Below are 16,693 nucleotides of genomic sequence, written 5' to 3'. Positions count from 1 at the left end.
AACCAGCAACCCTTTGGTTCGCAGGCTGGAGCTCAATCCACTGAGCCACAACAGCCAGGGCGACGCTGTAGTATTTTCTTATGGAATAGCTAGCTACTACCAGGTGTATCAGTGTCTCGCTAGGTTCAAATTTACTGAGCTAGAAGCATTTGATATAGTTAGTTTTGTTTTTTCTAAGAATTAAACATTAGAATATTTATAAATTTCTAAGAACATAAACAGAAAAGGGTACACAATGTACAGCAAGGTTTAAAAATATACAAATATCTTAAGTACAAATTATTAAGCCTATAATATTAGCTATCATTGCTTAAAGTACAAAGAATAACAAATATCCATATTTTGACAGAACTGTTAAAATTTTAACCCATTAACCTAACACTAAGATAGCATTTATCTTTCTTATATATGCTTTAAAGAACTGTAAACAAGTTTTAGAGGTATACAGTCAACCATTTAAAAAAAGAAAGAAAATATTAGCTGCATCAGTATAGCCCCCTTTGACAAACTCCTCAGGACCTACAAGCCATTTCATTAACCCTGGAACAACCAAGTTCATGTTTGTAGTGTATCCTTTCAGAGCAGCTACCTATTTGTGTCCATAAATAAGTATTTCATGTATAGTTTAAAAACCTTTACATAAACTATATACTGTGTGAATCATTCTGGACCTTGTCTTTTTAAAAAAACTTAACCTTATGTTTCTGAGCGCTAATATTATGTTGTAGATTTAGTGAATTCCTTTGAAATGTTTGTAGTATTTTATCATGTGGCTGTTGCACATTTTACTTACCCATTCCCCTAACGACTGATATTTAACTTGTTTCAAATTCTATTTTAAACTACACAGGACTGAACATCCTTGTACACGTGTCCTTAAGCACAAAGGAGGATTTCTCCAGCATTTATACCTAGAAGAGGCATCACTAGATTTTATGATACATGCATTTGCAATTTTACTCAATGCTGCCAAACTGCTCTCCAAAGTGGCTGTATGAGACTTCCGGCCAAGATGGAGGCTTAGACGGACACGCTAAGTCTCCCTCTACAACTAGAGAGGAATACAACTACTTCAAAACAAAGGATAACTAGAAATTCCAGAAAATAAATCTACACGGAAGCCCAACATATGAAGTTATAAACCAGCGGTGCCATTCGGGCAGGTAAGAGTTAAAGAGGGCAAAGCTGTTTGCGGAGCGGCGGGGCGGCGAAAAATCCCGCCGGCAGTCAAGCCCCTGGCAGTGCGTGACCCCAGCGCTGGGGAGAGCGGCCACCGCATCGCCTTGAACAGTGAGGCCCAGGGGGGCGGGAGGACGGATCCCGGTCTCCTAGCTGAATAACTGTGTGAATCCATCTTGGACCCCCGCCCCCAAAGAAAGCACCACAGGGCTGCGAAATAGGTCGCAGACAGGCGCCGGTCGCTGACTTGTGACGCCAAACGGCGCCAGTCGCTGGGTCATTACGAGTACACAAGCACTGCCCCCGACAGCCGGCCCAAGAAAACAAAACGCATCTGTCAAAATGTGGCAGACAACTATAGAAATACCGGTGACACAGCTCACCAGGCAGCAGATAGAGAACCTGACAGATGAACAGATAAGAAACCTGTCAGAGGCTCAGTTCTGGGCCATTGTTATCAGGTGGCTTACAGAATTCACAAAAGAGCAGGAAAAAGATAAGAAAGAAGCGAAAAACTTTCATAACGAAAGGAACAAAACCGCATACGAGACAGATGGTGAGGAAAAAAAATCCAGAGTTCATTTCAACAAACTGGAATATGGAGAAGGAACAAGCAGTCAACCAATGCAGCGAGAGGAAATGGGAAGCAACAATGAGAGGATCAGAAACCTCTGGGACAGCTATAAAAGGCCCAACATAAGAATCATTGGTTTGCCAGAGAATGAGGAAGATGAACTAGAACTTGAAAAATTGAGTGAAAATATAATAAAGGAGAACTTCCCAGACTTGGGGAAGGGAATAGACTTGCAGGTCCAGGAAGCAAGGAGAGTTCCCAAGAGACTGGACCCAGGGAGAACCACTCCAAGACACATTATAATCAAAATGTCAAAAATTAAAGATAAAGAGAGAATCTTAAAAGCAGCAAGAGAGAAGAAAAGAATTATGTACAAAGGGGTCCCAATTAGACTATCAGCAGACTTCTCAAGGGAAACCCTACAGGCAAGAAGGGACTGGCAAGAAATATTCAAAGTAATGAAAATCCAAAACCTACAACCACGAATACTCTATCCAGCGAAATTGTCATTCAGAATAGAAGGACAGAGAAAGTGTTTCCAGGACAAAATAAAACTGAAAGAGTTCATTAGATCCAAACCACTGTTATATGAGATGTTAAAGGGACTGGTTTAAAAAACAGAAGCTAAGGAGATGAAACAAAGGCAAACTAAACAGGCAACGAGAGTGGAAAGGAACTGTGGGTACGGGAAGCATATTGTGGGGAGGTCAACAGGGAGGGGGAATGGGGAAAGGGAGGGAGATGATATAGGAATTGGGGATCAAGGTAGGAGGGAATGGAATAGACGGAGAGAGGTTGGGAGGAACTGTATGCACAACTAATGGACATAATCTAAAAGGGGGGGACAACTGGAGGGAGGGGGCCACCGGGTGGAGGGGAGCAGAGGGAAGGGAAATTGGCACAAATGTAATATTTTAATCAATAAAACACATTAAATCTGAAAAAAAAAAAAACAAAAAAAAACAAAGTGGCTGTATGACTGGCATTCCTATTAGTAACATATTAACTTTCTCATTCCCCCAAGTCCTTGCTAGCATATTTTCAAACTTTCAAGTGGCATCTCAATGTTAGTTTAATTTTATAGTATTTTTTATTCTACTCAAATAGGAATTTGAACTGGTTTCAGCTTCTTTAAGGAAAGTCTGTATTTTGTCTTATATGGCTTAAGAAACCAATCCCCCCTTTTAAATCAACTTTATTGAAACTTACTTGATGTCAGCACCTGCAATAAAGCAGCCTGGCTTTGATGAGATAAGGACAGCACTTCTGACTTGATCACTAGCCCAGATTTCATTCATCACTTCTATGAATTCCGATTGTAGTTCTTTATTCAGTGTATTTACCTGTCAAAGAGAAACACATATAAATCTAAGGGTTTAAATTTGAAGAACCAGATGTGCAAGCCACCATCAGCTGCTATTTTGATGGTAGGAAATATGTTTATGCATTAGAAATATGTTTATCCATTAAAAAGCAGGAAAGAGAGGCAGGGGAAAAAATCAAATACTCAGTAGCTGTCTATTCAGGCAGTTAGGTCTACTCAAAAGAGGAACTCAGGGTCAAGTTCCTAAGAATTTACAGGCTGTAAGTAAGTCTACAAATATTTACTAGCACGGAAAAAATTTATATAATGTTAAGGAAAAAAAGGAATCAAAATTAGGTATATAGTATTATCTTAATTTCAGAAACACTGTTGAAACTGGATAGAATGTTAAAAGTAGCTATTTTGGGGTCTTAAATATAAATAATTTTTTTCTTTAGTTTTAGACTTTCCTACCATAGCTATGTTATTTTTGTGCTCAGGAAAAATGTTCACCTTAGAAATTTCTGAAAAATTATCTTAAGTTTGAATCACTGGTCAGTGGGTGTCAAGATTTACTTGAGAGAGGGAAACTATCTGTTGTTTTCCTTAATTTGTGATAATTGTTCATTGCTTCCATCTAGGCCTCTGGTAACAAGATATCTGAAATATAAAATCTTTACACCAATTTTAGATGGGGTTTTCATGAGCTCCTGCAATAAAGCTCTTCTTAGCAAAGACTGGATTAATGTTATATGTTTTGTTGAAGTTGCCAAAAACAAATAAAGCCCCACTTTGAACAGAACTTGACCTCCAATATGTGAATGCCATTGAGCAATTCATGTCCCTCAGGAAGCTTAACAACCACATTTAACCCAGCTAACTTATGGATAATAACTTATGTCAGACAGGTAATGAAGAAACCTCATAGTTAAGATGGTCAGTTTTGATTCTTTAAAAAAAAATTATATTATATATATATTAATTTGTTTATTTATTTTTAGAGAGAAGGGAAAGGAGAAAGAGAGGGAGAGAAACATCACTGTGTGGTTGCCTCTCACTCGTGCCCCCAACTGGAGACCTGACGTGCAACCCAGGCATGTGCCCTGACTGGGAATCGAACCAGCGACACTTGGTTCGCAGGCCGACGCTCAGTCCACTGAGCCACAGCAGCCAGGTCAGTTTTGATTCTTATAAACAAAACTTGTACTTTGATTCTTATTCGATAAATCAACTCTTATCTAATAAATCATCATTCTCCATTTTAACAGAAGGCTAGTTTTTTTAATCCTTGATGTTAATCTGACATCAGATGTCAACTAGAAATAATTCTTTTTTAAAAAATTTATGCGTTTTTTAAAAAAGATTTTATTTATTATTCTTTAAAGAGAGAGAGAAGGGAGGGAGAAAGAGAGGGAGAGAAACATTGATGATCAGTTGCTCCTCACACACCCCCAATCAGGACCTGGCCCACAACTCAGGCATGTGCCCTGACTGGGACTAGAACTGGCAACCTTTCAGTTCACAGTCTGATGCTCAAGCCACTGAGTCACACCAGCCAGGGCTAGAAAGAATTCCTAAACAAGGACCTCTGCTTCAGAAAACTCTATTCCTTTGGCAACCTGTCAAACTAATTTAACTATCAAAACTGTAAATTCATATGATAAGATTACTGCCAGATTGGTGGATTTCTTTCTTTCCCATTCAGGACTGTAGTTAGCAGAAATAAACTGCAGCAAGTTAAAGTAAGTACCTTGGAATTGGGTGAGTTAATTCGGATAACTGCCACATCCCCTTTGACTCCATAGTTAATGTGGGTTCTGGCTAAAAAGAGAAGGAAAATTTTATTTGTAAAGATTTTTACTGCTAATCTAAAAAAGCAATGTAAATGTGTTAATAAGAAATTCAACTTACTCAGCAAAGCAGAGGACCTCGTAAAGTTGCGGCAAATATAACCTGTAAGGAAAAAGATTTCAAAATTAATTATTTTACAAAGTAGTATTTCTGTAGTACCTGTTATATATAACAAAACTGGAATTTATAAAAAGAAAACAAAATTAGAACAATGTTTTCTAGGCCATTCTTGTGACTACTACCATAACTTTTTTTGTTTGTTTTAATTACCAGGCCATGTGATTATTCGGATACCTAATGTGGTAGGTAGAAGAATGGCTCCTCAGAGTGACCACAGCCCTAGACACAGTGAATTTGTTGGGTCACATAGCAATGGGGAATTAAGGTTGCTCATTAGGTGACCTTAATTATAGGATAATTAAGGATTATCCTTAATTATAGGATAATGGGTTATCCATTTGGGCCCAAGATAATCACAAAGGGAAAGAGAGGCAAAGAGAACCAGAGAGATGGCAGCAGGAGAAGGACTTGGTCCCCTTTTGCTGCCTTTGAAGAACTTGAGAAATTCAAGCAGCCTCTAGAAACAGCAAGGAAATAAGATTCTCTCTTACAGCATCCAGAATGAACAAAGCACTGCCGACATCTTTGATTTTAGCCTAGTGAGACTCATTTCTGACATCTGTAACTGCAAGAGAATAAATTAGTGTCTGTATTGTTTCAGACACTAAATTTGTGGCAATTTGTTATGGCACAAATAAGAACTGTATACAATAAGATATAAGTTATCTACAAAGCAATCCATAATGTCAGTTCCAAATGTATTCCAAATGTATCTCAACCATGTTCCTCAGCCACATCCCCTAATATTTACGGAGACATGGAATTTCCAGTGTTATCAAAAGCAAGGTCAAGGGGCACTAGTGACTATTACAAATAAAACCACATCACACTGGGTGGAGGGGAAGAAAGGGAAAAGAAATTGGGACAACTGTAACAGCATAATGAATAAAGCATATTAAAAAAAGAAGAAATAAAAAAGAGGTATACTAAAAAAAACCCAAAAACCAACGATAACAACAAAAAAACCACATCACACTTTGTTAGCTTAAGCGCTTCTAATGAGAAAAATCTATATGCAGGCCACCAGAGATACTCCTACTCTGGGGAGAACAAAGACCAGCTGTTCTCCTTCCTCTTTCACAACCACTATCACCACTTAAGGCGTTCCTGTGTAAGGATGATGAGATAATCTTTTGAGCAAAAACTATCACAGAAGAAGTCCCAACAGAGGGTCTTTCAATATGGACTCTGGGCAGAAGTAAGGACCATTGGGGAATTCTAGGGAAAAATTCTGAGTTTGCTCTGGGCATTACCCTACCTCCTTTCTAGCATTAAAGGCTCGCCTTTGCTGTGCTCTCATCTTAACACCTTGCTCTAGGGTGTAACCAAGCTGTTCTGGAGACTAGCACAGTCAACATCTCCTAATTACAACTTTCAATCTTTTTAAAAACATACCCTGCTCTTTTTCCCCTTGCCTTCCCCATTTACGGTCCACCTCAAACCCTATCTCCTATGTACCTCTTTAACTCCTTACTCCTCCCTTCACAGATCTTCCAAATCTTGCCCAGTAATCTTTAGGAAAAAGTTTTCTCTTTCTTTGGGTCCAAGAATAAAAACAAATTGTCCCTTAATAATTGACAACTGAAATAGCAGTACACATGAAACATGTAAGTTTTATTTTTTTAAATTTATTTTATTGACTATGCTATTACAGTTGTCCTGACCCCCCCACCCCCGCCTTCACCAAGCACCCCCCACTCCCTCAGGCAATCCCTACACCATTGTTCATGTCCCTGGGTCATGCATATAAGTTCTTTGACTGCCCCATTTCCTGTGCTGTACTGTTCATCCCAGTGTCGCTGGTTCGATCTTCCAGTCAGGGCACATCAGAGAAGGAAAACTCTGACTCCAAAAAACCTCCGCTGCCTTGCGGCATACCTCTTCAGGGGAAAGGCTAAGGGAGTAAACCCCGACAGAAAATCTGGAGCCGGAGTCCCTAAGGCGGTTTGACGTTGTAGTCAACACCGGCAACTCCTGCGGCGCACCTGAAGCCAAGCTGTATTGACTCCGTCTTTCCCTTGGACCCTTCAGATGCGAAGAGAGGGGGGGTCTGCTGCATGGGCAACAGCAGACCCTCCATATCACCCTGCCCAGGCTCTGTAGCTTCAGCTTCACTGGAGAGGACACTCCAGCGTCATCGCAAGATGTCGATTCAACACGGGAGGAGACAGATACCGTGTCACTCCCGAGTCGGACTGCACAGCCATTCTCGGCGGTGCAGATAGACTCTTAAGAAGCTACACCATCGTCTCTCGAGACGGACGGCTGCCGACGAATCTCCTCACCTCTTCACCCATTCCCCTACACTCCCTCTCATTGGGCAACCATCCAAACGCTCTCTTTGTATTCACGATTCTGTCTCTGTTCTTATGTTTGTTTCGTTTGTTTTTTAGATTCAGTTGTTAATAGATTTTGTATCTATTGCAATTTTATTGTTTATAGTTTTGATTTTATTTTTTCTTAAAGTCCCTTTAACATTACATATAATAATGGTTTAGTGATGATGAACTCCCTTAGGTTTTCCTTGTCTGGGAAGTTCTTTATCTGCCCTTCGATTCTAAATGACAGCTTTGCTGGGTAGAACAACCTTGGCTGTAGGTCTCTGCTTTTCATCACTTTAAATATTTCTTGCCAATCCCTTCTAGCCTGCAAAGTTTCTTTGGAGAAATCAGCTGACAGTCTTATAGGAACTCCCCTGTAGGTAACTCCCTGCTTTTCTCTTGCTGCTTCTAAGATTCTCTCTTTAATCTTTAACCTTTGGCATTTTAATTATGGTGTGTCTTGGACTGGACCTCTTTGCATCCTACTTGTCTGGGACTCTCTGTGCTTCCTGGACTTGCATGTCTATTTCCTTCAGCAAATTAGGGAAGTTTTCCTTCATTATTTTTTCAAATAAGTTTTCAATTTCTTGCTCTTTCTCTTCTCTTTCCTGCACCCCTCTGGTGCAAATATTGGAATGCTTAAAGTTGTCCCAGAGGCTGCTTATACTATCCTCTTTCTTTTGGATTCTTTCTTTCTGTTGTTGTTCTGATTGATCGTTTTTTGCTTACTTATATTCCAAATCATTGATTTGATTTTCGGCTTCCTCCACTCTACTGTTTTTTTCCCCTCTAAATTATTTTTTATTTCCATTACTGTATCCTTCATTTCTGACTGGATCTTTTTTATGCTGTTGAGGTTCTAAGTTCCTTGAGAACCTTATAACCAGTGTTTTGAACTCTGCATCTGATTGCTTATCTCCATTTCATTTAGCTCTTTTTCTGGAGTTTTGATCTGTTCTTTCATTTGGGCCATGTTTCTTTGTCACCTCATTTTGGCAGTCTCCCTGTGTTTCTTTCTATGTATTAGGTGGAGCTGCTTTGATTCTGTGTTTTGGTAGTATGGCCTAATGTAGTAGGTGTCCTGTAGGGTCCAGTGGCACAACCTCCCCTATCACCCAAGCTGGGTACTCCAGGTGCTCACTTCATGGGGGCTGAGTGCACCCTCCTCTTGTAGTTGAGCCGTGGTTGTTGTTGACGATCAATGGGAGGGATTTATCAAGGCCAGTCAGCTGCAAGAATTGGCTGTGACCACTTACTGCCAACCTCCACCCTCTGTGGAGAATCAGCTGTGCAGGGGTATTGTGGTGATCCTCTGACATTGTTTGTAGATGTCCACTGGGTGAACCGGCCCTGGGGTTTCCTGGGTGGTGCAGGCCAAGATCTACCCTCATCTGTGTTTTGCCAAGGACCATCCTCCCTGAGGTATAAAGCAATCTGAGATGGCTGCTACTTGTGCTGGGCTTGGATTCCCCAGCAAAGCCAAGCTGTGGAACTAGGCGGGCTGCTGCTAGTGCTGGGTTGGGGGCTCACTGAGGCCAGCTGTTGCTTGTTTGATAGGATTTAGGAAGTTGTTAAGCATGAGCCAAGACCAACCATTCATATGGAAAAGTAGCTTGGGTGGGCCCATAAATTGGGTGTGGCAGAGTCTCTGGTGATCTCCAAGGGGGTGGTGGTTGTCAAACAGTGTTAGCCCTGTTGATGGATTCTCAGATTTGGCACCAGCTTGCCCACTCTGTGGGGCGAGAGTTTAGAAAAGGGACAATGGCCTCTGCTTGCCTTGATGCCAGACACTTCAGTTCTTCCCTGTATGCCACTGGTGCCCTTCAAGCTGCAACCCTGGTGCAGAAGCTCAGAGGGAGTAAGTCTGAGTAGGTGAATCTGTGTGTGGGTTCTTTAAGATGAACTGCTTGGGGCTCCAGCTTTCTCTTCCACCGATTCAATCCCCATTGGTTTTTGCAGCCAGAAGTTGTGGGGACTTATCTTCCTGGCTCTGGAACCCTGGGCTGGGGCTCCTTGCTCTTGATACATCCCTCCCAAATTTTTATCCACCACATGGGGGGAGGAACCAGCCTATTCCGCATCTGCACCCCTCTTACCAGCCTGGATGGAGGTGGTTTCTTTAATTCCATAGTTGTCAGACTTCCATTCAACTTGATTTCTGACTGTTCTGAGTGATGGTTGTTCTGTATTTTAGTTGTAATTTCAATGTGTTTGTGCAAAGAGGTCAGCCATGTCTGCCCTGCCACCATCTTGACCGTAGTCAAAAAGGCATGTTTGAAAGTAATGTCAAATGTAATAAAGTACTAGTACTTAAATAACATCCAGTGGTTCCTTCATGTACCTCCTCTAATTATACTAGCTTTTCCTAAATATTATTTAATTATTATTACTGGCATTGAAACTTTTATTTCTAATTTTCATCAAAATATACTGCATTTGGGCTCATTAGCGGCTATATAATCTTGGAATCCACAAATATAATTTAGGAGAGTGTGGAATGTCTGCTAATTTAGGGGTGCTATTAGTTAAAAAAAAAAAAAAGTCAAAATCCCTACAACCTTTTTACCAGCTTATGACTACCTATCTCTCTCTGTGCCTACTCTCTCATTCTCTAAATCCCCTACCATTATCCTGCATGTCAAACCAGAGTCTAAGACCCTGCCTTAGCATGCAATGATAATCAAGGACAATGGACAATAAAATCAAATCATTTTGGTCATTTTATGTCATGATGGTATTCTAAATGCTATTTTAAACATTAACTCTATAAAAAGTACGTTCTACATGTTTTAGAAACAAACTTTAGAACCATACCCAGTTTCCGAGTTAGAATGGTCTGTATTTGACCAGGAGGAAGGGACCCTTCTGGAGTGGAGCACTAATATACAGGGCCACACTATTACACATGAGACGACTATTCAATACATCCAGCTGGTCTGGGATTCCCATAGCAGTATTGAAAAGTGATTCCAGAACTATGCTGGATATTAGAATCAGCTGGAGAGGCTCAAATATACTCACAAATTCCTGGGTGTCAGATAACCTGGAATCACAAAATCAGAATTTAAGGGGACTGAGCCTCACGATCTGTATTTTTTAAAAAGGTTAACTGAAGTAGACAGCAAATGTATGGGCACATGGGAACTACTGATGTGAACCCACTGACAGTGGCATGGATTAGGCGAGGACCGCAAATAGTAGCCAAGGATCTTGCTGGTTTGAAAGGCACAGCAACATATTATTTCAAAGGAAAAAGACTATGGTGTAGATGGCACCAGAACCACAATGATGTGATCTCAGGTTTCCTTTGCATCCCTTCTTTAAGCAGTCCAAGCCAGCCCCCTCTGGTGCAAAGCAAAGGACCTGGAAGTCAAACGACTTGGGCTCAACCATCAGGTTTATCATTTACTAGCTGACTGACCATACACAACTCTTTTAGTGCATTTCAGTGTTCTCATAAGGGTAGAAATAAAGGTTACGTAATGATTATAAAAGTACTTGTAAGTCACTGTGCTACACCAAAGTAAACTGAGAGGAGGGGCCAGCTATCTCCTCAACTCCCTGTGCCTTTACTTCATTAATGATATACTTCCCTTCTTTGCTTTTGTCATTTGAAATCTTTATCGTCTGTATTTATCACTCTTCCTTCTTTATATTTGTCTCATGGCTCCAACCTTCCCCACAAGCCTTATTTTGAGATTCTATCCACTATGATCTTTCCCTTCTCTCCAAAAAATTTTATCTTTGTTATCCATTGTTTTGTTCTCTAATAACTGCATCTGTAGCAGGTGTTTTACCTGGACTGTAATCTCTTCCAACATCACCTCAGTCATTCTTCATTCAACAACAAAAAATTTACTAAGGCCTATCTAGTGCCACACTGTTGAGGCACTTGGAGTAAGCAAGGACAAAAATCTCTGTCTTTGTGGAGCTTACATTCTATGGCAGCAGGTGAAATGGTATCTGGGACAAATTAGTTCCTACTCAGTAGAGATAAATAAGAGGTGAAAATAAGCCTGGCCTAAAAAGGAGTTTGCCTATAAAGTAGAAATTCCAGTGGGAGGGGAGTCAAGGAATAGGTAATTCTAGCTAAAACAGGGTAAAGTGGGTTAGAGTGGAGAATGGGTTGATTGGGAATACAATGTGGGAAAGATAAGATGAGATGAGATGAGATGAAAAGAAAGGGGAGGGGAGGAAAAAGAAAAGAAACAAATATGTAAATAAGTATGTTAAAAGATAAGTGGCTAAACAGAAAAGAAAATAGAGCAGGTGAGCGGGCTTGGACATGGGCTGCTATTTGAAAGACCAGATAGTTGAGAAAACAGGTTGGTGCTCATTAGTTTATGTATTAAGCCATTTTAAACTTACCCACTAACCTATCTTCGCTGCATACACACCCATAAGCACATACACAATACCTCTTCTAAATTAACCGAAACAAGAAACAAAGAGAAAAATCAGTACATGTAAAAACATATCTGGAAAAGAATTCCAAAACACAGTCAAGCTGTAGTACAAGTCAGTTTTGCTTTTGGAATCTAGCCTTACCTACTACCTAACCCGCAGAGCTTACGTTAGAGCAGCTGGGTGACCTTTAGCCTATATCTGCTATGCCAGCAACAGAGAGAGAAACCTTTGTCCCACTTTTTAATCATTTCAATAATGTGACTCAGGAAGATACCTACAAGACTTAAGGCTACAGCAGTCCAGAAAGATTATGCTGATACAAATGTCAAATATGAAAATGTTATGTTGGTTGTAACTATCAACAGTTTTTCTCAATATTCAAAGAGATTAGATCAAGAACCTAAGAGGATTAAGTGAGAGTTAAATTTAAATATACACCATCTTCTAAAGTATTTGCCTCTAATCCATTTTCTGTGAAAACATTCTACCACTTACATGATTAGGAATTTAGATTCACGGTAGAAGTGGAAATTAAACAAGATACTTTAGTCAAGATATGATTTTCATTTGGCAGTCATATTCAGAAGTATAGCACTTGTACAGAAGGAATGGTTTAAAACTTCATGAATTACAAATCAGTTTCAAGAGAATTTAACCATCTACTGTGAATGTCATAATCTCATCAAATGTTTGGCAGTGCCTTGGCACAGACTCACAGGGTGATGGACGACTGTTGAGTCTAAATGGCAATCAAAATTTATAAGTTGCTATTAAAAGAGGCAATATCTATAACGAGCCATAGTTTGTTATTGGTGAAAACATAATGCAAAAATGTATACGTGGATATATTTGTGCATTAAAAAACAGAAAAGCTAAGCTTGTAACTTTTAATTACACATGTAAAATATAAAAATTACTTTAAAAAATTCTCATATATATAAAATCATAGTTCCTCAGGGCAGAAAGTTAGTAATAGCTAACATTTACTGAGCACTTAACTCCATTAAAAAATTGCTTTACATCTAGAATAACTCCTTTAAAGTTCACAAGGTGAGATTATTCTCCATTTCACAAGAGAGAACAAAGACAAATTAATTGCCCAAGGTCATCAAAACATAAAAGACAGAGCCAGATTGAAATCCAGACTCCCTGTCATGCTATTTTTCCTTTCAAAGTAAACCCATGGTCTCAATCATTCATTTTACAGTTGAAGAAAATAAAACCCAGTTAGAGTAAGGTGTTTGTCCAGTCACACAGGTAGTTAATGACTAAAAATCACATGACCTGATTACCAGTTCAGCTGCCAATCCATAAGTACCTTTAAACCAATGCAAGTGCAAATTCAAAAATGTATTTGATTTTTCTAAAGTGTTAAATCATAAATGTGGAAAACAGGCAACAAAACAAAACTGTAAGGTAACATGGCCAAATGCTAATAGTAGCTATGTAAATAGTAAGAGAATGGGTGATTCTTTTTCTTAAATTCCTTTCCCAATCTTTACATTTCAGGCGCGCGCGCGCGCGCGCGCGCACACACACACACACACACACACACACACAGCAGTCCTGAGCATAATAAAAAATGGTTGATATGATGGGGAAAGTTAAAAAAAAAAGTGGCTGAAATAAGGAAACAGAAAAAGATTCAATCATTTAGAATTAATCTCTTAAAATAAAGGGAGACTCTAGCCAGCTGCCTGTCTAAAATCGGTATAGTAGCCCTGTGGTTCCGGAGGAGGAATGCATATCACAAATTAAATTTCTAATTAAGTAATCGGTGTTAAGAACAACATACAATTTTTAAAGTCACATTTCACCTTACAGATTTGAGATGAGAGGAAAATGCTTGAATTTCCATAATCATCCACTTTCACCCTTTTGCTGCCAGTCTGACGGCAGCAAGATGATACAGCTAATGCGAGCTAATCGGTTATCATCAGAAACAAGATTAGCAAGAGCTCTTAAAATTTCCTAACATTTTATTCTATTAGATACACGTGTTTGCGCATTTTTAAAAACGTTTCTTCCAGCAAGTTGCAGAACCTCCCTCTGAAATTCAACAGACTGGGATTATTGGAACTGCAAAGTTGAGCTCCCTATTAAAATATGGAGAAAAAAAACACCCAAAAAACGGTTTTGGGGAAAAGGAGTGGGCAGTGGCAATGATTTGCAAGCTATTAAGATAGCTCTTGTTACGGCAAGTTGTGGTGGAGGCATAAAGATGTGACACTGGAGTGTTCCAGTTCTGGAACTCCCGATCTAGTAGGGACAGGTTCAAGGCCACCATTAAAGAACAGCAGAGGAGCGTGAACCCAGAAGAGCGACAGGGAGACCGGCTGAAAGTGCCAGACTGGTGTGGACATTAGGGGCTACGAAGCCTTAAATCGATGTAGGACTCGGAGTCGTGAGAGAAGAAGTGACAGTCATTTCCCAAGGACACAAGAGACCCGATCGCAGGGCAGCATCCCTGCCCCCCCAATCCATGGCTGGGGCCCCAGGCGGAGGACAGGGAGGCGGCAGCGAGTGGGACACATGGGTACAAGGCCGCTCACTCTCCGTAGGCGTTTTGCCCGGCGCTCTGGGGCACCCTCAGCCAGGCCTCACCTGGGCAGCGGAGCGTCCTAGAGGCACTCGTGAAGCGTCTGAGGCTGCCAATTGCCCGAGAGGCCACCATCTTGAGCAGAAGAGGACGAAAGTGGAAAGAGGCTCAAGTCCTGCGGGCCCGGTAGAACACTTTTCTTCCCACAGCCTGACCCCGGGTAGGCGCCCGACGCATTGCCTGACTAAAACTCCAACGCTTAATTGCAGCCGGCTCCTTAAACCTGCTCTTCGCTTCCGGCTAACGGAGCGTAAAGGACTCTTTCTCTGCTGGAAGAAAGGAGGCCCATCGAGAAGGCACAGTGCCGGGTTTTTCAGTCAGGCGGGCGGCAGGCAGCCGCAAGGCCAGCGAAGCCCGCGGAACCAGCCGGCTGGCGTGAGGGGTCCTTTCTAGGGAGGACCCGCCTCTTAGGTCCCTTCGCGTTCTGTCAGTGGGGTCTGAACGTCGCCGGCTGCCGGAGCTTCAGCGGACCGGGACGCAGACGCAGGTGAGACAGAGGGCGCGCTCGGCCTTATCCCTGGTCTTTTCCCCTCGGCGGCGAGACGCGCAGTTCTCTCCCACCTGCGGCTCCATTGGCTGCGGCTGGACTTCCAGCCGGAGGAAGGAAGCTCCTCGGCCGAGGTCTCCAGGACCATAGTAGTTAGTGCAGTTAACTTGGCCTGGCGTTCTGTCTGCAGCGCCCAGCAGCGTTGTCCCCTGTGTCTTTTAATTTATCACCGCATGTGAAGAACTTGCTTTGTGTGTGTCGGCTTAAAGCGCTGGGCTACGTGGCAGTGTTGGTTGTTTCACCTGCTTTGCCCGGTAGGCAGGACAGCGGCTGTAGAGATTCAGAACAGGCCCGCGGGTTTACCCCGATTCCTGCTACCAAGGGTGGGAGTCGGTCCTTTGACCTCTCGTGACTCGGTGGTGGAAGGAGACATTCCCCCATCCTGTTCGGAGGAATGCATCCAGTGCTTCAGAGGATTTTCTCATCTAGAAGGGACCTGGCCATTTATTTATCTGGTCATTCATCCCCTTCACTTTATCCGTGAGGAAATCCAAGCCCATGAATAACAGTGAGTGATTTTACTCATGGCCGCAGGTGGTAGAAACAGGACTACAGTCTTCGTCTACTGACTTCTAGTTAAGAGCTCTGGATGGCATAATAGCTACTTTTGTTCTGGAAAGATGAGCGTGAGTCCTCAAATTAGGTGATTGATTCCCAAACCAAGTAACATTGAGGGCCCTCCCGGGCGCTTTCACGGCTTCTCATTTAATCCTCGCAATCCCAAAATTATTGTTGTTTGGATTTCCTAGATGAAGTTTGGGAGACTCAGTTTACGTAGATTTTCTGGAAGGTGGCAGGGGCAGGATTTAGACATAAATCTGAGTTTCACTGCTCACCACATTGAAAGTTGCAGAGGAAAGGAAGCAGGAAGGGACAGGGGAACTCAGCAGAGAAGTTGAGACTGAAATGAGTGTGGAAAAAAGAGAGGTTTCTATTTAAAACTCGGGTCCAGTAGCGAGTCCGCCATCACTCTGAGCACTTTAAGGAGAAACTGGATGACCAGTGATTATTTTTCAGAAAGGATTTTTGATGACCTCCAAAGGCCCTCTAACTCGTAAGATTTTTGTACCACTTACTCAGGTCAGGGGTGGCAAACTTTTTCTGTAAAGGGCCAGATAGTAAATAGTTTAGGCTTTGCAAACCCACATTGTCATATATTCTGTGTTTTGTTTAGCTCTGCAACTTTTATAAAAATTTAACAGCTATTATTAGCTAGAGACCCATGTGTTATAGTTTGGCTCTTGACTTTATCCATAAATATTGAACTCCATCGAGGCAGAAATGTTATGTTTATCACTATGGTTTACATAGAGGGAAACTAAATATACCACCCACTAATGTTAATAGCAAACACATGTAAGCCCCTTACTATGTATCAGGTATTGTTCTAGGTGTTTTACATATCTTACTTAGTTATTCTTCACAATAACCCTATGAGGTAAGTACTGGAATTACCTACATCTTACAGATACAGATGCATTTTACAGAGGAATTATCTTAATTCTAAAACAGAAAAATAAAATGCTCATTATAAAATTTTTTAAGAGGTCAGAAGAATATAAAATGAAAGCTCCTCTTTATCCCTTCCATGTATAGACTCTTAGCTTTATGCACTTTCTTTTCTTTCTCTTTGTGTCATGTGGAGTCTTACTATACCTGCTATTTTGCAGCTTGCCTTTTCACCTAATATATATTGTGGATACCCTTCCATGCCAGTATATACATGTATATCATTATGTTTCATTTTTCTTTTTAACTGCTTTACAGTATTTCATGGTATGTTTATACTATA

At 41.1% G+C, this 16,693-nt stretch overlaps 2 protein-coding genes across 3 annotated transcripts in view; one reads left to right on the top strand and one right to left on the bottom strand.

Annotated features, from left to right (window-relative positions):
- Positions 1–14,552, bottom strand: part of HADHA (hydroxyacyl-CoA dehydrogenase trifunctional multienzyme complex subunit alpha) — a 45,796-nt gene extending 31,244 nt beyond the window's left edge. The window contains exons 1-4 of the mRNA XM_090281069.1: positions 14,360–14,552; positions 4,968–5,009; positions 4,807–4,877; positions 2,963–3,096 (exon numbers count right to left, since the gene is read on the bottom strand). Of these exons, the coding sequence (XP_090137195.1) occupies positions 2,963–3,096; positions 4,807–4,877; positions 4,968–5,009; positions 14,360–14,429 (317 nt within the window). The 5' untranslated portion in view covers positions 14,430–14,552. The remainder of the gene's footprint in view (positions 1–2,962; positions 3,097–4,806; positions 4,878–4,967; positions 5,010–14,359) is intronic.
- Positions 14,329–16,693, top strand: part of HADHB (hydroxyacyl-CoA dehydrogenase trifunctional multienzyme complex subunit beta) — a 32,730-nt gene continuing 30,365 nt past the window's right edge. The window contains exon 1 of one of the 2 annotated variants that reach the window (XM_090281071.1): positions 14,329–14,841. The gene's annotated coding sequence lies outside the window, so the exon portion shown is untranslated. Of the gene's footprint in view, positions 14,842–14,901; positions 14,976–16,693 lie in introns of those variants that run through there. The other variant, XM_090281072.1, reaches the window with a different exon arrangement.

Source organism: Furipterus horrens, unplaced genomic scaffold (assembly GCF_987537825.1).
Source record: "Furipterus horrens unplaced genomic scaffold, mFurHor1.1.pri manual_scaffold_6, whole genome shotgun sequence".
NCBI classification, from domain to species: domain Eukaryota; kingdom Metazoa; phylum Chordata; class Mammalia; order Chiroptera; family Furipteridae; genus Furipterus; species Furipterus horrens.
This window is presented reverse-complemented; position numbering and strand designations above follow the sequence as displayed.